The 25746-nt window shown below is 43.4% G+C and overlaps 1 protein-coding gene across 3 annotated transcripts in view; it reads right to left on the bottom strand.

Moving 5' to 3' along the window:
• Positions 1–25746, bottom strand: part of CGNL1 (cingulin like 1) — a 153004-nt gene that overhangs the window by 70119 nt on the left and 57139 nt on the right. For all 3 annotated transcript variants that reach the window (XM_068552321.1, XM_068552331.1, XM_068552340.1), the window contains exons 4-8: positions 24448–24553; positions 22007–22108; positions 21324–21472; positions 19376–19511; positions 10431–10643 (exon numbers count right to left, since the gene is read on the bottom strand). In XM_068552321.1, coding sequence (XP_068408422.1) covers positions 10431–10643; positions 19376–19511; positions 21324–21472; positions 22007–22108; positions 24448–24553 — 706 coding nt within the window. The remainder of the gene's footprint in view (positions 1–10430; positions 10644–19375; positions 19512–21323; positions 21473–22006; positions 22109–24447; positions 24554–25746) is intronic.

The raw sequence follows: 25746 nt of genomic DNA, 5'->3' as shown, positions 1-25746 counted from the left end.
CAGGACATTTAGCAGCACCCTTGGCCTCTGCCCACTACGTGCCAGTAGCATTCCCCCAGTTACAACAACCAAAAATGTCTCCAGACACTGCCAAATGTCCCCCAGAGACAGTGGGCAGAATCGCTCCTGGCTGACAACCACCAGTGTAGATTATCTCCCAAAGAACATACAAGGGGGTTGCAGGAATTGGGAGGAAGAGGAAGAACTGGTATTTTGGCAAGTGGTGCACAGAAATTCAATTTTTTTTTTTTTTTTTTGCCGCACTGCACAGCATGCAGGATCCTAGCTCCCCGACCAGGGATCAAACCCGTGCCCCCTGCAGTGGAAGTGCGAAGTCCTAACCACCGGACGGCCAGGGAACTCCCCAGAAATTCAACTTTTAAAAAAATTATGTTCAGCGTTACTCCATAAAATGAAATACAGTACCCCCCAAAAGGATCTCCCTGCCAGTAAGCAGTGGAGACGAGGCCCACATCTTCTGACGGCAAGCCTCCACCCTGTCTACGGCACCACACTGGACTCGCGACGGAAGGGGACTACAAAGCAAAGGCCCAGAGGTGGCAAGCGTGTGGGGACAGAGCACACATTTCTACCAAGGAATGGGGAATTGCGCTGTGTGCCTGACGCTGGGCTCACCATGGACAACAGTGAGGACCAGAGCTGGAAAGGCAGGTGGGAGGCAGCTCATGCAGGGCGGTAAGTGTAAGTGGAGGGAAGCCATCAGGACTTGCTGGGAGTGGGGGCCGGACTAGAGGGTGGCCAACCCGCAACAGGGCGGGTGTGGTCCGAAGGGGCCAAACCAGGAGAGGAAGCAGGGAGACGGCTGCTGAAACCATCCAAGCTGAAGATAACGAGGCCTGAACCAGGATGGCGGCCGTGGGAAAAAAGATCTGAGGATGGAAGTGATGCCATGGACACAGACACACAGACCTGGGTAGCAGATGGAAGGTGAAGGCCAAAGCTGAGACAGGGGCCCCCAAAGACAAAAAGTAAACATACACCACTAAACTCATGGTTTCCTCTGAGCCTGCCTAGGGAAGGCACAGATCAGTACCCCTATTTCACTGTACATGGGATAGATTGAGGTAGTATAAAAGGTTTTATACACTGTTTTTAAAAAGTTTTCCTCTCACCCCGTCCCCCTACTTGTCCCCAAAGGCAATCACTATCGCTTTGTGTCCCTCCTGAGATAGTCTATACATGCACAAGCATATATGCATATGCCTTCATTTTTGGTTTGTTTTTGATAATAAAAATAGTACCCATTTACAACAGAGGAAACAAAAACCAGGAAGGACTAGGAGTCTTCTGTGAAGTCAATAAAAGCAAAGCCAAATTTAGAACGCTTCCCTCTCAAACTACGTTTGTGTTCTTTTTAACCTTTGCACATTCTGATTCATGCAGAAAGAGAACACTTACTGAGCACTCTGCAAAGTGCTGGTGATACAAAGGATAAGATGGTCCCTCCTTCAAAATGGGGAGAATGACATTTCACCTAACAGCTATAGTCCAGCAAAACAAGGACTAGACCAAGGGTATGGCAGGATGCTACAGCTCTGCTGGAGTCAGGGGCTATAAGGAAATGTGGCATAAGAGAGATGGCTTTGTCAAAATGCTGTATTAGTCAGCTATTACTGCATAACAAATTACCCCAAAACTCAGCAGCCAAAAGTAATTGTAAATATTTATTATCTCACAGAGTTTCTGAAGGTAAGGAATCTAGAAGTGACCTTGGTAGTTCTGGCTCAGGGCCTCTGATGAGATTGGCCCAAGATGTTGGCCAAGGCTGCAGTCATCTGAAGGCCTAAGTGAGGCTGGAGGATCCACTTCCGAGATGGTGCACTCAAATGGCTACTGACAGGAGGCCTCAGTCCTTCATCACATGGGGCTTTCCACAGGCTGCTTGAGGGCCCTCATAACATGGCAGTTGGCTTTCCCCAGAGCAAGCAATTCAAGAGGAAGCAAGGAAGAAGCTAAAATGATGTCTTTTATCTAGCCTTGGAAGTCACACTCCACCATTCTCTACTGGTCACACAGAGCAGCCCTATTCAACCTGGGAAGGGCCTACAAAGGAGAGAGAGTCCCAGGAAGCATAGATCACTGGGCAGGGGAGCAGGTCATCTCAGAGGTTGGCTACCATAAAAGCCCTATACGCCCTGATTTACTTTGACATTGTAAATTTTCTGTTTCCACGCTACTTCTTATCTAATGGACTTAGAGCTTATGACATCCTCCATTTTCTGCTTAGAGTGATCAAATAATACTGCCAAGTTTTTCCACCAAGTAGAAATCTACTTAATGATCTTGGCAAGTCTTTAGAAAAATATTCATCAGGCAGAATTTAGAGGGTCAGAAAGAATACAGCAGATCAGAAAAAATATAACATAGATTGAGTAGGATTTCTGATAACAAAATTAATGCAGTTTTCCTTTCACATGTTAAAGACTCAACTATTTGCAATATTTTAGTGGCTGCAATCAGCCTTGGCTATTTAAAATAGCCCCTCTGCTTACACTGCCCAGTTTTGTGGGCATATCCACACCTGGAAATGCACCTGGTTCCTGGCCCTCAGTGAGTGACCACCACTCCTGCCTTGCTCACACTTTTGGACTGTGGGTGGTGTCCATGGATGGTTCGGAGATCTCAGAACATTTGTTCCATTTGGGGAGACAGGCAAGCACCTTACTAGGTTATTTTCTCTACTTCTATAAATGTCTAAAGATATTTCTAGCACTAAGACACTGTAACAGCCTTGTTAGAAAACAAAACTTTCCTCCTACAAACCTCACCACCAACAGACCATGCTTTCCTCTTCATCCATGATCCCTACCCACTCTCACCTACTCACTCACGGACACAGTTTACTAATTCAGGGAACCAATGATCAGCAAAGAGCAAAATGTCACAAACAAAATGGGACCCCCCTCAGCCATAAAAAAAGAACAAAATAATGCCATTTGCAGCAACATGGATGCAACTAGAGATTATCATACTAAGTGAAGTAAGTCAGAAACAGAAAGACAATGTACCATATGATATCACCTATATGTGGAACCTAAAATATGGCAGAAATGAACCTATCTACGAAACAGAAACAGACTCACAGACATAGAGAACAGACTTGTGGCTGCCAAGGGGGAAGGGGGGAAGGGGGGAAGGGAGAGGGATGGACTGGGAGATTGGGGTTAGTAGATGCAAGCTATTACATTTAGAATGCATAAACAATAAGGTCCTACTGTATAGCACAGGGAACTATATCCAATCTCCTGGGATAAACCATAATGGAAAAGAATATAAAAAAAGAATGTATATATGTGTATAACTGAGTCACTTTGCTGTGCAGCAGAAATCAGCACAACATTGTAAATCAACTATACTTCAATAAAAAATTTTTTAATTTTTTTAAGAAAATGGGACCCTCCATGACCCCAACTCCCTTCCCCTTCTGCCCTTCAGCAGAGAGAGAGGCCTCGTTAAAAATGGAAATAGATTGCTGAAGAGAGCTCATGCCTCCATCTAAAGTGGCAGCATGAATACGTCATCCCAGGGCAACGTCCTTACTTGTAAAGACCAGAGCAGACTCTTTGCCACAGAAGGAATCTGCTCTGCTCATGTTACACACACACACACCCCGTTTAAAAGTCTTCCGTGATTTCCACTGCTCTTAGGGCAAAGAACAAAATCCTTAAGATGCACACAGGCTGCATGAGCTGGTCCCTACTCCGCTCTCCACTTCCTCTCACTCCAGACTTCCCGTTGTCCTTCACAGCCCAGCCTCACTGGCCGTCATTCAACACCTTGAACAGACCGCACCCCCTCCTTCCACCAAGCCCTGTGCACATGCTGTTTCCTCTGCCTGGAACATTCTGCGAGTTTTTTTTAACCCTGGTTAATTCCCATTCATCCTTCAGATCTCCATCCTCATTTTGCTTGAGGAAGCTTCCCCTCCCTCCCTCCATTTCAAAGCGCTTATCACAACTGAATTACACATTTACACACGTGACTGGCTGAACTCTGTCCGTCTCACCCCTCTTGTCCATTTTATCCCCACAACCCAGCACGGTGCCTGGCCCAGATGAAATGCTGGATGGATACTTGCTCAATTAATGAATGACTATGAATGAACTACTTATTGACAGAGAGTCCAAAAACTGTATCAACAATCCATTCCCAACGGTGAGGCATTGATGTTGACTATTGGTCGTCCAATCTTCTGTGTTGTTTATGCCTCGTCCTCTGGTCATTCCTCATACAGGTGGGAAACGGGCAAGAGCTGTCCCCCCTCCCCCGGGCGGGCTTAAAGCCTATGTCAGACGCGGCACAGACAGTGTGACTCGCAGACCAGGCTGTTCTGCCGTTCCTCCTGAGGCCAGGACAAGGCTTTTTTACTCCTTCTGCACCCAGTTAAGTTTCCACACTTTCTCTTCACACTGCATGTGAATTCACTGTGATTTTCTGGGTCATCCGAGTGCTTTGGGCAACCTGAAAGCCCTGCTGCCACCTCCTCTCTCCCAGGAGCTACAGGAAAACGCCCTCCTACTCAACCGACACTTATGAGGCCTCAAGGAAGTGTCATTAAGACCTGCCCAAGGCCGGCCTCTCTATGAGAGGATCCTTTCTCCTGCACTGTGACACTCCCCACAGAACGGCAGCAGCTAAATCTGCTCCCCTGAAGTTAGGAGAGAGACCCGAAGGAGAGCTCCTTGGAGGTTGTCATCCTAGCGGGAAAGAGGCCTTCCCCATAAATATTTCACTTCATGAGGTCCTACCCTCCAGAAACCTTACCTATAACTGGGACCTAATTGATTTTTTAAATAAATGAAGTCTATTTTAACTCATCCCTCGGGTCAACATTCTTTCTTTGTCTTGCATTTAGATTATTTAAACTTTCTAGCAATTCTAAATGTTAACTCTGAGTTTACTAAGAGGAGTTGGGTACAAAGCCAGCAGGCTCAAGATGGGCTAATGTTCAGAAACTCTCAGAGAGGTCCTGGAAAGGAATTACCGTTTTCACGTCTAATTCTCGAGTATTTGGTACGCAAAAGACATGTAGGGCGTCAAGTTACAGAACAGATGTGCTGGTTCTCTCCTGAACATTGCCCTTGGAAGCCAGAAGCCTTTCCTGATCTCCTGCCCTGCTTGTGCCTCAACCACAGCACCTATAACTTCATCCTCATCTTATTTGCACATTTCTCCCCACAAGGCTACAAAAGATCTTCGAAGCTAGAAACCATGGTTTGCCTGCCTTGTATCCTCAGTGACTGGCAGTGGTAAAACACACTCAAATATTTGATGGAAAATGAATGGGGATGTCAGGGACTCTTACTCTGTCTTCTACACCCACAGCAAGTGACTTTGGCAGCTCAGATCAAACACCAGGAGTGAAGTGCTGGATGTCCTGTTTACTGTTCACCAAGGCCCGTAAGAGATTTATCAGGACCCATGCACCTGGGATCAGAGACACCCAGCAGGGATGGGGCATGTCTGGGGCTTTGATGGAAGGTTTAAAACGAACACCCTAGGATGCCACAACAGGCCTCTTTATTTAGCTACTTTTTAATCAGTACAGAATGCAGAAGAGTGATGTAATTATGAAGAGCCAGCTCTAGGGGGAAAAACTAGAGAGAAAAAAAATGAAAAGTAGAACTTTTTTAACCTTGAATGTTTCCCATTTTACTTTTGCCGGAGGGTTCTGAGCCACTCTAGGCACACCTGAATCTGCAGAAAGGGGACATTTTCCTATACCTGGGCACCGGATTACAAACCTGCCGCTTCCCCCCCGCCCCACCCCCCCCAACCCCCGCCGCTCTCAACAGCTGTCCTTCAGAATAACTTGATTATGTGAAGTTAAACAGCTGAGGAAATAAGGATTTTTTTTTTTACAGTTTCTCTCGCTAACCTGCCTCCGCCGGAGAAGACAGAAATGAGATTTTACACTGAATTAGCCTTCTCTTAAGGAAGGCAATTCCACTGATCCTGAGATTAGCACTGGTTTTACCAGCTGACCCTCTGCTGACCTTATGCTTTGAAAAGAAATTGTTCACAGATTGGTAGCAAAGAGGGAAGGAAAAATCTACAGAGGCTATGAGAAAGGAGCCCAGGAGCACACATTCATTTTCACAAGACTGAGCGACATTTCCAAACTATCAGGTGAAACACAAACATAAGGCCATAATCTAAGGACAGTTTTGGAGGGAAAAAAAAAAGTTTCAACCTCACTGAATTTGAATAAAATTTCTCTAGGGGTTATATGGAATATAAAATGTGGGCGTAACGTTAGAAAGAATTTACACTATAAAGTGCAGAACAATATAAAAGCACACAGACTCAACATATAAGTATGTAATATAAAAACAGGCTGCTTCTAGAAGTTTCTCAAATGTTTCATTAATTAAGCCAAATACAACACTTTTCCCCTTGCTTTTCTGTTACTGGTCTTGGCTGCTTCTCTTCAGGTCTCTGCATCTGTGTCCTCTTCTTCCTAAGCCCGTCTTCTTCTCTCTTCTATTGCTCCACAGGGCTCCAGCCCAAACACACATCTCACCTTCCCACCTAACAAGGGGTTGCTTATGCTGTACTCGGTACCCCAAATGTCCTCAGCCTCCATGCTCACATGTCCAAAGACCACTCACCTCTCACAGCTCCCTCCAGGAAATCTTTCCTGGTTGCCACCAGCACAAGCCATCTCCTACAGCTTCACCTGGGGCATTTACTCTTTCCTGCTCTGTAATCAGCAATACCAGGCCCCTGGAAACTGTAAAGTCCAAGAAGCAAGCTCTTAGAGGAGCAGGAATTTGAGCTGAGCCTACTCTCTGAGAAATCTGAAAATGCTGACCACCATCTCCACTTCTCTTTTGCTCAAGAACTGGGGACAGGGAGGGGTAGGGATGAAAAGAAGACGCTAACAGCTGTGGACGGTCTTCATTTCACTCCCAGATGACAGTCATGCACATCCCCGCTGACTGTCCATTTCTGCACGTGGCTCCCAGCCACTGCCACAGACCCAAGGAGAAAGAGGACATTCCCTTTTCAAAACTGGAAAGAGTATAAAAGAACATAACATAGAAAAAAAGTATGTTATGGAACAACATGCTATCTATCACACGGTCTTTTCAAAGACCGTGTGATCGATAGAATCCTCTTTCTAACAACGTAAAGACCCCTCCTTCTGTGGGGAGGGCACTGAAGCAGCTCACCTAATGCCCTGAACTGCCACCGCTCTAAGGGGAAGCGACGTTCATCCTGCTGCACGAGGACACCCCACACCACCGGGGCGCTCATGAATTCTCCGCTGTTGAGCAATCAATCTGTTCTTTAAAAGGTGTGGCTGTCTGGGTCTACGAAAACCACTTTTACAGAGTAGCTGTTTGGAATACCTATAAAACATTCTTAATATAATGTGACAGTTTTCACCAAATGTTCTAGTAATTTAAAACTTTTAGTGCTCAAGCTCAGGCCAGAATGAAATATTTGCTATTTGACAATATGATAAAATAGCAGTGTAGGGATTTCTGGCCCTGATTCAGTGGCAACAATTAGAAAAAGTGATGCCAGGAGGCTGGGCTGCCTCCAAGACTTGCCAAGGAAATAAACTTTTTAATATAATGCAGTTCCTTAAAGAAATGTCAGCTTTTAGTCACAGTGGTGGGTGAGCCCCTCCCCTGAGGCAGGAAAAGGCTAAAGGCCAGTGTACAGGACTTCCCTGTGGTGCAGTGGTTAAGAATCCGCCTGCCAGTGCGGGGGACACGGGTTCGAGCCCTGGTCTGGGAAGATCTCACATGCCGCGGAGCAATTAAGCCCGTGTGCCACAACTACTGAGCCCATGCACCACAACTACTGAGGCCGTGTGCCACAACTACTGAAGCCCACGCGCCTAGAGCTCATGCTCCTCAACGAGAAGCCACCACAATGAGAAGCCCACACACCACAACAAAGAGTAGCCCCCACTCACCGCAACTAGAGAAAGCCCGCGCGCAGCAATGAAGACCCATCGCAGCCAAAAATTAATTAATTAATTAAAAAAAAAAAGAACTTTGGAAAATATATCTCTTATAAAAAAATTTTTTAAATGGAAAAAAAAAAAAAAAGGCCGGTGTACAAATTTAAGAAACTCTTTACTATATTAAAAAATTATATTTAATTCACTCTCCTCCAAGTAGTCAATATACTACTACTAAAATTCTATTATATAGTACCAATATGTAAATAATGTAACAAAAAGGCAGCATCTGTCCATTACATTGACATAATTTTTTTTCCATTAAATATGATTCTGCCACATTTGTTCAGAAAACACCTTCAGAAGCAAAAGCTAACAAGGTGTAAAAAAACACAATCAGAATCCTCTTTAAGAAACTGCAGGGAAATGCAAAAGCAAGGCAGAGAAATAGCAGAGTTTCCTAAAAGATCTCCCATGTCATCACTGGAGAAAACTCAACAGGAACCACACACCAGGGACTGAAAATGCGGTTAAGAGGGGAACTGATCCTCCTCTTACTTTCACTCATCGGATGCCGCACAGATGTGACTGTGTGTCAGACACGGTGCTAGGGACAGCCACAAGGCGACAAAGGGCACACACCATCGACTGCAAATGGCTTGTCGCTGGTCTACGTGATTCTTTTTTGTCTAATTTGAAGCAATGTTTAGAAGTCAGGAGATCTCAAAATGCAGTAGCCGGGCTTCGCAGGTGGCACAGTGGTTAAGAAACCGCCTGCCAATGCAGGGCACACGGGTTCGAGCCCTGGTCTGGGAAGATCCCACATGCCGTGGAGCAACTAAGCCCGTGCGCCACAACTACTGAGCCTGCACTCTGGAGCCCGTGAGCCACAACTACTGAGCCCGCATGCCACAACTACTGAAGCCCGCGCGCCTAGAGCCCGTGCTGTGCAACAAGAGAAGCCACCACAAAGAGAAGCCCGCGCACCGCAACGAAGAGTAGCCCTCCTCGCCGCGACTAGAGAAAAGTCTGTGCGCAGCAACGAAAACGCAACGCAGCCAAAAATAAAATAATTTTAAAAACAACAACAAAAATGCAGTAGCCCAAGTCTTTACAGATTATCTCATTTCCATACAACAAAGATCCTCTTTCGCCTACCATGATTCCCTTCCCCACTTGTAACATGTGACAGCAGAGGACCTAGAAACTTCCAATAAAATCTCGTGCATCCCGTGTGTGACATAAGTTTAATTTTCCTTACCATCAAATCACTATAAACATGCCAAACACCATCCTCAACTACCCTTCAATGAATAAACCATGTTAACTCAACCTTTGACATAAGGTCTGAAGATGATAAAGACATGATGGGTCCAAAGGAAAATTATTTTACTCAGCAGCCTGTTGGCATGTCCCCCATGAAGCAACAGCACATAAAGGCCAAGAGCAAGGACACCAGGCTCCTGCACAGAAAGGAAATCAGATGGAAAAAAGAGATGTGTCCCTGCAAAGCAATGAAAATTAAATCAGTTTTGCTTTTCTCCCTCAAACTAAACCAAATCTCAAAAAAACTAAGACAGGCAAATCAACAAGAGACTTTTTTTTTTTTAACTGTTATAATAACCCCAAGCAGACTATTTCCCAAATGTTTTATTGTTATACAACAAACCCATCTTTCACTTCTTGTCATTTGCAATTACCGTGCTGTAACTGAAAATCAGTGAGTCACTATGCAGCACAGGGGAGAGGGCCTACCAGCTCTGAGCTGTCACTGTGATCATCACAGAATAAACAAACAACAGCAAGAGTTCTTTCTCCATCATCTTTAACCTATATATTGCAGAGACTCTACAATTTATACTCTGTAATTCCCCTCTTTCCCTAAAGATGGCATGATATTTCACAACATTTTCCCCTTTTCTCTAACAGCCCACGTGAGGCCTGCACCAAAGACCTCAACATAATTTAAAATCCATCTGCAGGAGCCAAGAATTCAATTAAGAGAAAAATTATCTTGCAAGGGTTTGGGCAATTCAGCCCATTAACCCTCATGTAACTTTGCTGAGAAAAGAACCGGAATTGTCTAACAAAAGGCTTCACAAGTCAGAAGGAACAGGCGGGGGCAGGGGTGAAGGATTCCAGAAATCTGGGTCCTGTCTGCAAACCCTACCCCATTAGCAAAGTCACGCAATGCCCTAGGCCACCGACCTTTAGGAACCCTGGAGGGGTTCACTCCTGGGCTTTCTAAATCTCACCGCGTGTAAGAGCTTTTAAGCAGGGTCCTTAACAATTTTTAAGTTTACAAACTTAAAACGATCACCAACAGAACTGCTGAGTTTATCGTCTGTGAACAAGGTCTGGATCAATCATCTGATGAAACCGAGTTTCACCCTGTCATGAAAAGGAAGGCACACAACGGACACCAGTGCGGGAGAGGCGGTCCTGCCCCTCTGTCCCCACCCAGCCGCTCCGCACCCTGGCCGGGACCCACCTTGGCGGCCTCCTCCACGCTCTCCCGCAGGGCCTGCAGCTCGGCGTCGTACTGCTCCTTTAGCTTGTCCATCTCCTGGTCGTGGCTGGAGACCTCTTCCTTCAGGGCTCCCTTCAGGGCGGTGAGTTCGCGCTCCCGCTTTCTCAGGACGTCTTCCTGCTCCTCTTTGGCGATGAGCAGGTGCTGAAGGTCCTGCTTTGCCTGCAGAAGCTCCTGGAGGGAGGAAACGCGGGTGGGGAGGTGAGGACGCCGAGCCGCCCCGCACCTCCACCCCGGTCACCGGCACACACGGCCGCACCCTCGCTCGTCCTCCGCGCTCTCTCCTCCCGTACACTACACACTGCTTTAGCCCCTCTCCTCCTCTCCCCTTCCCTTCCTCAGAGGCCACCATCCCCTCGATTCGACTATCTTAGCTTTTCTGAGATTTAATTCGAGGGAGAAAAGGGAAACTGATTTCGTTTTCGACACTCTGAGGGGCAAGGTCTGTTTCTTCCATCTCACGTCACTTCGGTGCAATGGTCTGTAGCCCTTGCTAGTGGCCTTCACGAGCCGTTGCTTCGTGGAAGACATGCCGACTTGCTGGCCTCGCTTACTTCACCCCTAGAACCCTGCGTGTAGTCAAACCCTTAACCCACAACCCAAGTCCTCGGGATGCCCCTGCCCCGTGCTGAGCAGGCACAATATTCACACGTTCTCCGCCTTCACCGCCTCATAACCTCACTGTTCACGAGCAAAGTCACACAACTGGGGCAGCAAGTTCCGCTATAAATCGCATCACCTAAACCCAAGTGTGTCCTGCCAAGGCTGGGCATTCCTTTCAGGTCACCATCTCTTGTCAGACCTGCTCAGCTCCCCTCAAGCTGAGGCTCACTCTCTCCGGCAGACACCCCTACTTTGTAGTCAGCCAGGACTTGGGCTTGACCGCCCAGCACCTCTCCGGACGCCAGGGTTCCTCCCCAGCCAAAGCCACTTCACAGACAACAAGCTTTCTCCCCTGCCAGCCTGCTCCAAGTCTTTACTGATCAGCTGTCTTTTTTTTTTTTCTGTCATCTTGTTCCTTTCTGTTTCCTTGAATCTATGTCCTTTTCCTTAGGGCACAAGGATCCTCCTCTGAGTCAAGGGCAAAAACAAACAAAAAAACAAGCTTTTCCACCAAACTTTTGAAAGTATAATTTCTGTTCACTGCCTCTACTCCTTGACCACCTCATCACTCCTTACTCTCTTGCAGATGGCTTTGGTTCCTAGTCTGCTAAGCCTGTCCCCTCCAAGGTTGTACTGACCTCTTAATCTCCACATCCAATGGCCTTTTCTCAGTCCTCACTTTTCTCAATCCCTCTTTGATCCTCTTCACCTGTCCCCTTAGAACTCTCTTCTGCCTTGCAGTTCAAAGACATTGCATGCTCCTGTTTTCTTCCCTCGGGCCACTTTTCCTGTGACAATCTTTTTTGGTTTTTCTCTCCCTCTTATTAAAAAGCTAAAATGATCCCCAAGAATGTGACTTTGCATTCTTCATTCTTTTTTGGCAAACTCATCTAGGTTTTTTTTCCCCCAATTTAAAATTCTATATAAATAACTCCCCAAACCTTTACCTCCAACCCTTATCTGAGTCCAGATCTGCGAGACTCAACCATCTGGATGTCCCTTGGGCACCTATGATTCTGGAGGCTTACGTTTCTCAGTGAATTCTTCAAGTCCCTTCCTCTCCTCTTCTTTGTTCATTATCCTTGGGAATGGCAGCACCTGCTCAGGAGCCTGGCAGCAACTTTGATCTCTCTCATCCTTGTCCCTCACAACCAAAAAGTTAGTTCTGTAACATCTTAGATCCTTTCCCTCACCTCTCTGGTTTAGGCTCTCATCACCTCCAGCCCAGGTGGTTTGCAAGAGCTGCCCAACGGCTCCCAACCTCCAGTTTCTCACCTGTAGCTTCTATGCCATCACCCACACAGCATCCTCTGCCTGGGATGCCCTTCGTCCCTCTCGGTCCCATGTCTCTCTGCCTGCCAGAAAACCTCTCAAGACTCAGATACTGTATGACCTCCTCCAAGAAGTCTTCCTTGAATCCCCTTCCTGAATACCCACCGCACTTAAGCTGTGCTTCTCATAGCACTTAATACTTTTACCGTGCAGTCCTTGTATCTAGATTTTATTTTCCTATCTTCTCTCTTGCTAGACTATCAGCTCCTTGAAAAAAGGACATAGACCAGATTTATATTTCTGATGCATGGATCAATGATATTGGGAGTGGGCCTGTTCTGGACATAAATAAATTAACATGGGCAGTACAGCAGGAGTCTGGAGATGTCAGAATTCTAAACTCGTCTATTCTTTCACTGGTGGCTTCTAAGTAAATACACATCCTGTCCTCTTGGAGCTCCTGGCGAACTGAAGGAATGGTTGCCACCTGGGACCCCGAGGCCTCAGAGATGACAAACTACTTTCCATTCAAGAAGTGGGTCACTGATGAGGGGATGAAACTATTTGTATCAATTTAAGAATAACTGACAATGGACTCTCTTTCCTTTACTCTAGGCACGTGCGTCCATTAAACCAGGGGAGCCTCTGCAATCCTAGGGTAGAGCACCACTGCACAGACTAAGAATTAGTCCTTCAAGAATCTAGCTAGCAAGCACTAATAAGCTTAGAAGAAACTTCCAGAGAATCGTCTAGGCAACTAGAGCAACTCTGGCTCTTCCAAAGCACCAAACACAGAACACATAAGTAAATTTTATGAAAATATACCCCCGTCCTGATATTTGTCAAAGGAGATGCCCTGTGCTTCCCACTGTCCGGTCCCTCCTTAGGGATATTAGAGACACCCGCAACCCGCCCCCACATCACTGTTGCTATTGGCTATCTCTCTAGGCCTTCCTGGAGCCTCCTGCCAGCTTCTTCACAATTGCCCTTGCGAGCCTACCCCCGTTTCCTGCTCTTATTTTCACACATTTCTCAATTGTTTTAACGATAAGTCAGTTCCTCTTCCCACACTTATCTTTTCCAGGATATATCTGTGTTCTGTGTTGCCTTTTGTGTACTGCCACCAATGCATGTCAAGAACCTGTTTTTATGGTCCATTCTACACCAACATGCTGTTATCTGTGTCTGGGGCTGTTGCTTAAGTGGACTCTGCTACACAAATCCAATCAGATTACACCTCACCGTATCACTGAGTAGCACCTGAAGCTTTCCAGGGTAGAGACCGAATGGGACGGGAGATTTCAAAAACTTCACTTCATCACCTCGGTGGCTTTACTGCCAATGATATCAAGCTAAAGAAGTGAGAAAAAACATATAAACCTCAAAATTCACGTGAACATCTATTAGAGATGCACATGCCTCTCTGTAGACTCCAATCAAAGCAAACAAAGGAAAACTCTGGGCACTCAGAACCAGTACTTGCAAAACCTATACACATCCAGGCTAGCTGCACACATGAAAGTACAAGAGATAGAGACCCAGTATGGATGTGTATTTGGGGGTGGGTACAGGGTAGGCTAAAAAAATTGACTGTGTTTGGTACTTACTACAAAATAAGAATTACGCTAAGCATTTCTAAAAATCGTAGGAGATGAATATTATTATTCTCATTCATTTAAAAAACAAAAAACTGGAGATCCGAGACGCTAACATGCCTAAGATCACGCAGCTTATAAGTGGTAGAGCCAAGACTGGGACCCAGATTGGATACCAATGCCCGTTCTCTTCACTACACAGCCTCTGCAGGCCTGACGACAAAACTACACACTCAGGGAAGGCTGAGGAGCGGGCAGTTCCTCAGTCTCTCAGGTGCAAATGAATGGTGTATTGAGTTCTGCTCAAGTGCTTGTAAGGAGGTCCACCTTTTTAAACTGAAGCAAAGAAACCTGCCCAGAACCTGAAAAGACAAGAAGGAAAGTTGAGAAGAAAAGGAAGCATGCTCTGGGCCCCAGCTGTTACTAGCAGCAGCCAGTGGCTGTCCTGACAGCAGGGGCACCAAAAGACACAGACCAAAATGTCCAGAGTAGCAACTCATTTGCCCACAGAAAGTTTCACTTCACACACCACCTACTCACAGGTATTCCACGTCAAAATGAGAAAACAAAACTGATCTAGACTCTCTTTTGCATAAAAGCTTCCCAGAAGTTCTACAGAGTCCCTATCTCTGGCCCACGCTCATTGAAAGGAAAAGTAAAGGTCTTTTATCAAAACTACAGCTGCCAAAGAATTATGTCATTTTTTTCCCCCAGAAGGATGGCCTAGAAAGTGTAACACAGTTGATGAGAAACATGATTTTTTCTGTTGCTTCTTTAGTAAAATGTGTATAATGTTCAGTAACATCACAACAAAATAAGCTTATAATTATTCTAGACATGTCATTTCTGAGCACAGCCTATCCCCAGACCAACAGGATTTTAAAACCAGAATAGTTTACTGATATCTAAGTACTTGGTCTTGGTAAATGTCAGGGATAAAGCACCACGAGATTCTGTTGGCCAATCTGTCAACATTATAGGCTCCCATCAAAGACAATCTTTGGTAATTAGAAAAAGCCACCATCATGAGGCTTAGAGAGATGTCTCATGTTTACTCATCCCTCCAAGAACAGAGGGAAACACATTCATGGACAAAGAAGTGACTGAAAACTTGACCTATAGTTATTTTTGTATCTTGAGTTAAAAAAGAAATTTGGAACCATCAGTTGTTTAACTAAGAATAACAGTCATCCTATTCTTGGTCAATTATTTGGCTTCTCCTAAAAAAAACAGGATATTTTCTACTATTTCTTCCTTTTTTCCTTCCTTCTTTCCTTTTTTTTTTTTTTTTTTTAATGATTTTATTCTCTCTTAATGTTACTTTACTGACTCCATATAGGGGCCCAATGTTATTGAACAGAATGTGAAGTATTAAAAGATATTTCATGAAAAATCTTGTGCGTTATGCAGGCCTCACAAAATTTAGGGCCTTCAAGCTTTTTCAAACATTAAAAAACAGAAGTGTTTAACGTTCATTGTGTTTAAGAATCTGTTCTAAGCCAAGTGCCATGGAAAACTTGGCTACAACTATAATCTGTTATCAGATTCCCCCAGGCCACTTTTTATTAAGATATGAAGAATAAACTGAAAGTGACGAGGAGATGGGGTTTATTTTATTAGTAATATAGAAACCATAGACCATTTTTTACATGTTGCTGACACGTCAAAGGAAACTGATAAAAAGAGTGAGGACAATTTTCCAGAGGGAGAGAAACCCACTTTGGCATAGAGAAGCTAATTGTGTCCTAACTTTTCTTGCAGAAAGGCAGCAGTAGATGATATAGCTTCCATTACAGGAAAGAGGCAAATAACCAGAAAACCAGCAATACCAGGAACATTTCTAAGAAAAGATGTACGCTGTTTCCCTTTCCTGAGTCTCTCATTATTAGCCTCTGCCTGAAAACACATCACCAAAGCTGAAGCTCATATCCCAGTTACCACTATAAGTCAAAAAGCTAGTTATGTTCAGTTAATATATGCTCACTATACTGTGTTCAAAGAGGCAAAGAAGCTACAGTTCATTTCAGAATTATTCCCATTTTTTTTTTAATGGTGGCATTTAAAAAATAATTTATCTTTTTTTTTTCTTTTCTCCTTTGGCCACACAGCACAGCAGGTGGGATCTTAGTTCCCTGACTAGGGATCGAACCTGTGCCCCTTGCATTGGAAGCAGAGAGTCTTAACCTCTGGACCGCCAGGGAAGTCCCTAAAATTAATTTAAACATTGGAATTTATTTATTCATTTGCTCTGTTGCTTGGCACTATGCTAGGCATGAAATGTGGGAAGAAGCAAAGATGATACGCTCTTGAATGAGCTGGCCAGTAAAAGAAATAGAGAATCAGAGCAAGCTCAAATGCGCTAAAACAGAATCTAAAAGGATAGAAAATACCTGGGGAAAGGACAACTAACAATTTTAGGTTTTAGTTACTAGGAAAATTCAGCAACTTAAGAGACTTCCCGATAGCTAAGATAATAGCTTTCCCCTTTAGAATCAGTGAGGTGTCCACACAAGGAATCATAGACTATGGCAAAGTCTTACCTTCTATTTAAATGTGTTTTTGAAGCTACATTTTTATCAAAAGCCATAACCTGTTCAGTGACATTTCTCTCCTTAGGAAATTTTTCTAAATAAGTAAAAGGACACGTATAAAAAATTCAACATATTTTCTCATAATTTAAAAAAAAAATAAGAAACAACTTAAATATTGGAGGATGGTTAAGCATATTGTGGGGTATCTTCTTAAAAATGAAATATGAAGACGATAAAGTATCATAAAGAAAAATATTTCTGGCGTATTAACTTTTAAAAGCAGGTATCAAAACTGTAGAGACACTATATTTGTTCCTACATTATAGATGAAATCTGTCAGTGAATAGGGAAACAAATAAAAATGTAGAAAAAAAAAAACAGTTTGTTAAGGTATTAGGAAAATATGTGCATTTCCGCCCCCCCCCCCTTTTTTTTTAATCTTTATTGAATTTGTTACAATATTGCTTCTGTTTTATGTTCTGGTTTTTTGGCCGAAAGGCATGTGGGATCTTAGCTCCCCGACCAGGGATCGAACCTGCACCCCCTGCTTTGGAAGGTGAAGTCTTAACCACTGGACTGCCAGGGAAGCCCCTCACCCCCCATCTTAAAATTTCACCTTCTGTGATTTTCTTAACACTTCAGTGATAAATACACATATCTTCAAAGCCCCATCCTAATGTACCTTGTCTTTGTAACCCAGAGCCCTGAGAAGAAGACAGAGCCAAGAGAAGCAGAAGAATACCACAAATGCAGTGGTTTTTAAGGAATCTTTGGATGAAAAGAAATACCAGGTGGTAAGGAGCAGGCCTGAGGCTTTCTCAGGAGAAAGTGGTCTCAACAGAGACAAAGAGATGGTCACATGGGGGGGAAGAGAAAATGACCCCCTCTGCCCACGTGAAAATGAATTCATGAGAAGGCCTCTGCCTTGCGGCCACAAACGCTCCACTCTCCTCTCCACCCCTGCCAAGTCATGGGGAAGAGAGATGCTAAGTCCTAAAGATCAGGAACAACAATCCCTCCTGGGCAAGGACTTCCAAAGTAAACATGGAAGAGGGTGAGAAAAAACAATGGACAGCTGAAACAGAGGAAGCTACAAGGAATTATGAGACAGCAGCTTTTAACCCCAAGAAAAGGACAAAGATGAGATCCAAGCCCTTAGGGGAAAAGCAGTAGAGAGTGAAAGTTAAATACTAACAAGTTACCTTTATTTTCTCATGGTTTTTTTGTTTGTTTGTTCTGGCTTTGTTCTAAATTGTGTATCATTTATTTGTTGGGCTGTTCCTACAAACCAAAGCTTTTATAAGCTAGCTAAACTGAACTAAACTTCAAAACTAAGCCAAAGACACAGGTGATGCTAAAGTTATAGCAAAGATTCACTTTGTTATACAGCAGAAACTAACACAATATTGTAAAGCAATTATACTCCAATAAAGATATTAAAAAAAAAGTTATAGCAGATATCAAAATATCTACACAGCACAGCTCTTCTTCTGATCCTCAATTAGATTCATTCCCCAGAAAAAAATGTAGATGTTCAAAACCTATTCTTGCTCTCTAATCATTTCACACATGTGTATCTAACACCTCAACAGGATGGTAATCTAATTCAGAGAAGAGACAATAATTGTCTCTGAAAAAACCCATAATAATTAACAAATGGAAGCAGAAGAAGGAATCAACCTTATTCACTGACTCACAGATTGATAATATCAATAGGGGATAGACTGATACGGGCAGAAGCCAGACTGGCGGCCTGTGTATAGAGCAAGTAGATTCATTCATTTACTCACTCACTCACTCATTCAAAATGCATCCATCCAGCCATCCACCAAATATTTCCTGAGTGCGGTATGTCCTAGCCACTGGAATAACTGCTGAGGATATAGTGCTAAGCCAACCATCACCAACTCTGCCCTCTTAGAACTTACAGTCTTATGGGGGCTTTAAACAAATAAAAACTTAACCTGTGATAAGTGGTGTATGGGCATTAATATAATACTAATGTCTTTTAAATGTTTTTTCATAATCGCATTACTTACAAAGTATCTTTGCTCAAAATTTAACCTGAATCTGTTAGTGTTTAGATCTAAACTCAAATTTACTAGAAACACAGGGGAGAGCGGAACAAGTTAATGGACACCATAAGGAAACAATTAGAAAATCCAGAATGTGGAGCATTGGTCTGGGCTCTTCAGAAGTGGGATGGGAGAAAAAGAGCAAGGAGTAGGGGATGCAGGGACAAGGGAGGCTATACTAAGATAAATGAACTCTGAGCGAGAGAATAATGAAAGCAATGTGGGATTCCTGACTGGATTCTGGCTTGGGGAAAAAACAACAACTAGCAAATACTCTTGAGGGACAACTGGCAAATGTTGAATAAAGACCATATATTATATTGTATATAATACAACATAGGAATTAATTTTGCAGATGTGATAATAGTATTGTGGTTATAAGAAAATTCCCTAACTATTCAAATGCATGCTGAAAAGTTTAGGGGTGAGACGTGGTTTTATCTATAAATTACTTTGAAATGGTTCAGCAAAGATGAATAGATATAAAGCAACGATACTCCAATGAAAATTAAAGATGAATAGATAGATGAATGAAAAAAAGAGAAAAATGAATGGATGGAGAGAAGAACAAAATGGAGTAAATATGGCAACATGTTGATAACTGTTGGATTTGGATTGGGACTCTACGGCAGTTAACACATTATTCTATTTTTCTGTATGGCGGAAAATTTTCCTAAGACAAACTATTGCATATGATGCTCTCACAGAAGGGAACATAGGGGCAGGTAGAACAAAAACGCAACAGAGTATGGCTCCCAGTTCCCCCACCCATCCCATACTGTCCAGGCAGACGGGGGCTTCTCTTGTCACCTGACCCCAGCCCCGCTTACCTCAATCAGAGCCCCCTTCTCCCTGTCCTCGGATTGTTTAGCACTGTCCAATTCATCATGCATTTCTGAGAGCTGGTCCTGGAGATCCCTGATCTCAGTCTGGTGCTGTTCTCGTTCCATCTTCACCTGGAACAGCCTGGCAGGAAAGGAAGCCCATGAGAGAGTTTCTCCTGGCCTCTGCTTATTTTCATCCAGTCTGCTTTCAGAGCTTCAGATCATCAAGCAGGGTCATCTAAATCCCCAAGGAGCCTCCCATTTTCTGTTCTGCACTGAACAGAAAATCACAAACCAGAAAGGCACTGGTAAGAACTCATGTCTACAGTCTAATGTGCCCAACAAGAAGACAAGTGAGAACTCAAACCAATGTAATGGGAAAGGTTATACAGTGACATTTCCTCCCCAAAAGGAGATAACAGGGTACTAGAATTTGGACATAGAAGATAAGGAATCAGGAAAAAGAGCACAACTTTTATGATAAATGTTTTCATTAAAGCCACCCCACTCCCTACCAGCCTACCCCACCCCATCCCCAGTACTCTAGACCAGGAGAGTTAGCAAATTATGGCCCATGAGCCAATCTGGCCCACTGCCTGCTTTTGTAAATAAAGTTTTACTGGAACACAGCCATGCTCATTCATTTATGTATTGTTTATGGCGTTTGCACAATACAATGGCAGAATTGAACAGTTCCAACAAAGACCATATGGCCCATAAACCCTAAAGCATTTACTATCTGACAGAAAAAGTTTGCCAACCTTTGCTCTAAATGGAACTCACAACTATTCTACCTTTTATTTTGCAAAGTCTTTACTGCACTCTAAATTTTGATTTTTTTCTTACCAACCTCTTTTCTGAAATTAACCTCTAAGAACGTTTCAAAAGCAAACACTACACCATCAAAATGGCAAAGGTAATCAAATGCTTTTATGATATAATGTCCTGTTTTTCTTGAATTTCCCTCTAGATTTCACTCCTGCTTAACCTCTCACTTAAGGCTTCTGTCATGGCCAGTGGGCTTCATGGCACCATCCATTTTCACACCTTGGTTTCAAATCCTCTTGTCACAGATTTTAACACAACATGATGGCAGGGCCATCTTGGGCTTGTCTTTCCTTCTCTGAAGACCCAAAAGAAGTATATAAGCACTGGTCACAAAATTGGTCAGCACTATCCAGGACAAAATTCAGAACGTGGGAGACTGTGGAGGTCATGTGACACATGCTTTTTAGAGACTGGGCCTAGGCTCTTTGAGATCTGTCCTTAGATATCACCACTCAGTAGTCCTTGCTTCTCACTTGACTGCTCTGAGATCTACTCTAAGGGCTGAAACTTTACAAATATCCTTTGAGGTACACAAAGAATTTTTAAATTATTAAATTCATTCTGCTTACCAGTCTACACGTCACCAGTTTTATAATTTTATAAGAATAAGAGGGAGAAAAGGAAGGGTCAGCAGCCCTATAAAGATTTGGAAGGTTGGGCAGAATTAAACGGACAAAAAGGATCCGGCTTGGGCTTCCCTGGTGGCACAGTGGTTAAGAATCCACCTGCCAATGCAGGGGACACGGGGTCGAGCCCTGGTCCAGCAAGATCACACATGCCTCGGAGCAAATAAGCCCGTGCACCATAACTACTGAGCCTGAGCTCTAGAGCCTGTGTGCCACAACTACTGAGCCTGTGTGCCACAACTCCTGAGCCTGTGTGCCACAACTACTGAAGCCCGCGCACCTAGAGCCCGTGCTCTGCAACAAGAGAAGCCACCGCAATGAGAAGCCCGTGCACCGCAACAAAGAGTAGCCCCCGCCCGCCGCAACTAGAGAAAGCACGCACGCAGCAATGAACACCCAATCCAGCCAAAAATTAATTAATTAATTAAAAAAAAAAAAAAGTGTCTGGCTCCATTGTTGCAGGAAACCAGGAAGGGCACAGGCTCTGGGCCAGAACTTACTCCTCCAGGTGTCTCCGGAGCTCCCCTTCACATCCCTCCAGCCGCCGCTGCAGCTCGGCATTCTCTTCTACCTTGCTTTCATGTTGACTTTGGAGTGCTTCTAAGTTTGCTTTCACTCTGTCTCTCTCTTCTTTGATGTTCTGCTGATTCTAATAAGAATATGTGATGTTAAAGCACCTCCACCGTACATTAATGTCATCCCACTGAAGCCTCCTTCTAATCTCTGATGGACTCCATGTCCCTGCACTTAGATTATTAAACAACTTGATGGAACTATGTAATAAAGGCATGGGAGTTCGCATCTAGAAAGAACACTAAACACTTAATGAATTGTAATACTTCTAAAAGAGAAACACAAACACAGCTAAATCACATTCTGCTCTTTCTATTACTTAGTCCAGATGTTTTATATACATTTAGTTTCCAATTTGCCTGTCTGAATCCAACAGCGTTTCTATTACTCTGTCAAAGCCAACATTCTCTATGTGCTTTGGTTACTTAAAAAAAAAGTTCTTTGGGCAGCAGGAACTAAATATACAGGAATTTGCTCAGCAATGGGAAGAATGTTTCTTTTGGGAAAAAAAAATTTGTTTTCACTTCATTTGGGCAACCCAAGGTACTTAAAATATTCTTTATCAATCAAGACGGAACAGAATAAAATAGCATAAAGAAAAATCAGATACCTTGACTTCTAGTTGAAGCTGTCTCTGAAGTTCAGCCACTTCTGTGGTCAACTTATTTTTCTGTTCCAAGAGATCTTTGACTTCAGATGAAGAATTAGAAGCCTATGATTAATTGCAAAAATATCCTAAGTTAAATGATCAAGATGCTTTATTTTTTTCTTGCATGAACATTAACAACAGGATGACACTCTCAAAAGGATTCGGCTAAAATCCTACAGCAAAGTGGTTAGAAAACTACAACTAAAAGGGAGGGGAAAAGGTAAAAGCAGAAATCAAAACCAGAAAAGGCAGTGTCTTGGCTCTCAGGCACCTGAATCCAGGTGTGAGTCATGCATGAACTTAGAATGAGGTACTTCCTCATCTACTCCTATGAAGCAGACCAGAAACCAACAGTCAACAGAAACACAGCACTTCCAATTTTCTTAGGCAAAATGAGAACAATCTATCTTAGAAATGTAAATCTAACCCAAGGAGGGAAATTGTAGATTGTTCTTTCCCAAACAAAAACTGCCTGCTTCATGGCTTTCCAATATGGTCTTAGCCCATTAAGGGAGAGGGTTCTCTTGCACGAAATCACTTAACTGCCACCAAAATATAAAACTCCAAAACCTTTGCCAGCAAATAATCAGATTCATAAAGCGAGAGATGAGGGGAGTAGAAAAATGTGTGCAATTAAGCAGTCACGGCACTGTCATCAGAGCCAGAAGTCTAAGAGCCTAAGTTCATCGTCTCATCATCTCTGGCTTGATTAAGAAGCAGCAGCTGCTTAACTGGTCTCCCGTCCTCTAATCTTACCTCTCTCCAAAAACTACAAAGAAATGAATTTTTATAAATACGACACTACTCATTGCTGTTTAAAGTCCATCAGTGGAAGCCTATCACCTTTGGCCTGAAATGAAAATTGACATGATCTACAAGGTCCTGCCTACCTGGTGCCTGGTCCCCATATCCTAGCTCTCTTCTCCAGCTACACTACATTACCTCTAGTCCCCTAAACATGGCAAGCACACACCTCTTTATAGTTTATGTTTTTTGTTCTGTTCCCTCTACCTAGAATGCTCTCCTTTCCCTTCTCTGGGAGAATTCTATGATCTCTTGAGACATCATTAGTGTTATCAACTCCAGAAGGGCTACCCCAACTTCCCCAGTTTAGGCTGGATACCCTAGTCTGGAACCACAATGACAATCTTAACATCAAGACCAAAGGATGCATTCTCCAGGAGAATATGCAGGTTAATGCAAAGCAACAGTAATGGTGATGATTTGGATTTAAGAGATTTAGCAAAAAAAATCCTAACCCAATTTAAAAAACTGTGTAGAGTTCCTGAAACCTGCCTATAAGCAAGGTGTATAATTTAAAGGTTCCCCAGTGGGAACTGTGTGTGTGTGCATATATAAAAATATTTTATATATTTATAAATATAATATAAATACATAATATATAATAATAAAATACATCTATATAAAGATATATAATAAAATGTGCTTATATATTTTAAATATTATTTCTACGGATAAATTGAAAAATGTTTTTATTTGATGCCAGAGCAGCAGTCATGGGTTAACTGAGTGCAAGGGGAATACGGAACAGTAGAGAAAAAAGGGTAGTTGATGCCTATAAATATCCTTTATTCATATGTTTCCAAAGTTAAAAAAGAAGCAATAGACCAACTCCCTGTTACCTGCCTCTGGGTATCTTCCTTCCTTCCAGTGCAGAATTCCCCCCAGAAGGGAAAAGGAAAGATGCCCAAGCAAGAAATGCGGCATTCAAGGTGGCATAGAATTGAGGGACAAGATTTTAGTCGTCCCTCTTAAATGCTGCTTCTTTTCATGGCACAAGGTATGTCTAGCATATAGTACATGTTCATCAAATAGGGGATGAGTCCTCCTTTAACAAAAAATCTCCAAGTCCCAACTAAAATTCAGTACAATAAATTAAACAGGCAGTTTTTTTAAAGAGAATTTAGCCCCACTCTACTCCTTCCTTTCCCTTCGGCCCACGCTGGTCAGCCCACCAGTCTCTCTTCCACATTCTCTAGTTTGATTCTCTTATTTCTTAGTCTCTGAAGTTTGAGAACTTGGGTCCACGCCCGTTCACACTTACTTTTCAAACCTGCCTACGATGACACTAGGGCTCTCCATCCCATGCTTCATTTCATTCTTCCTATTCTTCTTTTCCCTTTCTAAATTGTACCACCTATTGTTTCCTCCTATTATATTTTATAGATTTATTTTTAAATAAAATTTCTTAAAACCTTTCTAGAAAAAAGGCTGGGTGCAAATCAGCAATATTTAAAACATGCTGTTCCATCTTCGGTACTGCTTACTACTCAGGAAACTTCCCACTAACTACTGTAACCAGAAGTACAGACTGAAGAAAGCCATTTGTTTGCCAGGTTCCACGTGAAATGCCCTCTACAAAATACAGAGCTCCGCCTTACTTGAGTATTTCCTTGCGCGCTCCCTGCCGCTCGAGACCTCAACGTCTGGATTTTCTCAAAGACCAGGTTGACCTTCCTCTTAGTAGCATCATCATTATCGGTGCTTCTGGAAAAAAAAAAAACAATGAGGGCACAACCGTTGGCCTCAGACTATTCTATGTGCCACGACACACAAACAGCAAGCCCTTTAAGAAGATAAATCACAAGAGGCGTGAATTAATTAAGGCTACAGACACAACCAGTGTGAGGAGGGCAGGATAGACGGTGTATTTTTCTCCAAACAAATTGTTCAGTGTTACCACCCGATTTGGGAGAGGGGTTCCCATTTCCAAACATGTGAAAGAGACACAAGCACATTCTAAATAAGCTTGGAGATAACATCCAATAAAAATTTAGTAATTTGTTGCTTGCCGATTCAAATGACGTATATTCACTTCAACGAGGAATCTCTCCTGTATGTGTGTGACGCTAGGAATGATCCACGGTGATCTTAACTTGTTTTAGCCTTTGTTTAAAAAGATAAATCCCCCAAGCCAAGGTTGTCAACACAGCTGCCCTTTGTCTAGACTTTCATAGGTAATGGTCAGATAAAGTTCTATTAAGGACTACCCACACCTTCTATCACACATACCTGGCACTTAGGAAAAAAAAAATTTTTTTTTAAATGGAGGGGTATCTCCCCCCTTATTTTCTTTTTTTTTTTAAATTAATTAATTAATTTATTTTATTTTATTTATGGCTGTGTTGGGTCTTTGTGTCTGTGCGAGGGCTTTCTCTAGTTGTGGCAAGCGGGAGCCACTCTTCATCGCGGTGCGCGGGCCTCTCACTATCGCGGCCTCTCTTGTTGCGGAGCACAAGCTCCAGACGCGCAGGCTCAGTAGTTGTGGCTCACGGGCCTAGTTGCTCCGCAGCATGTGGGATCTTCCCAGACCAGGGCTCGAACCCGTGTCCCCTGCACCGGCCGGCAGATTCTCAACCACTGCGCCACCAGGGAAGCCCTCTCCCCTTATTTTCTTTCTTTCTTTTTTTTAAAAATTTATTTATTTTATTTATTTTTGGCTGCGTTGGCTCTTTGTTGCTGCACGCGGGCTTTCTCTAGCTGCAGTGAGCGGGGGCTCCTCTTCGTTTTGGAGCACCAGCTTCTCATTGCGGTGGCTTCTCTTGTTGCGGAGCACGGGCTCTTAGGCGCGCAGGCTTCAGTAGTTGTGGCTCGCGGGCTCTAGAGCACAGGCTCAGTAGCTGTGGCACACGGGCTTAGTTGCTCCACAGCATGTGGGATCTTCCCGGACCAGGACTCGA

This window comes from Eschrichtius robustus, chromosome 1 (assembly GCF_028021215.1).
Source record: "Eschrichtius robustus isolate mEscRob2 chromosome 1, mEscRob2.pri, whole genome shotgun sequence".
Taxonomy (NCBI): Eukaryota; Metazoa; Chordata; class Mammalia; order Artiodactyla; family Eschrichtiidae; genus Eschrichtius; species Eschrichtius robustus.
Note: the sequence above shows the minus strand (reverse complement) of the source record. Positions and strands in the feature narration are given on the sequence as shown.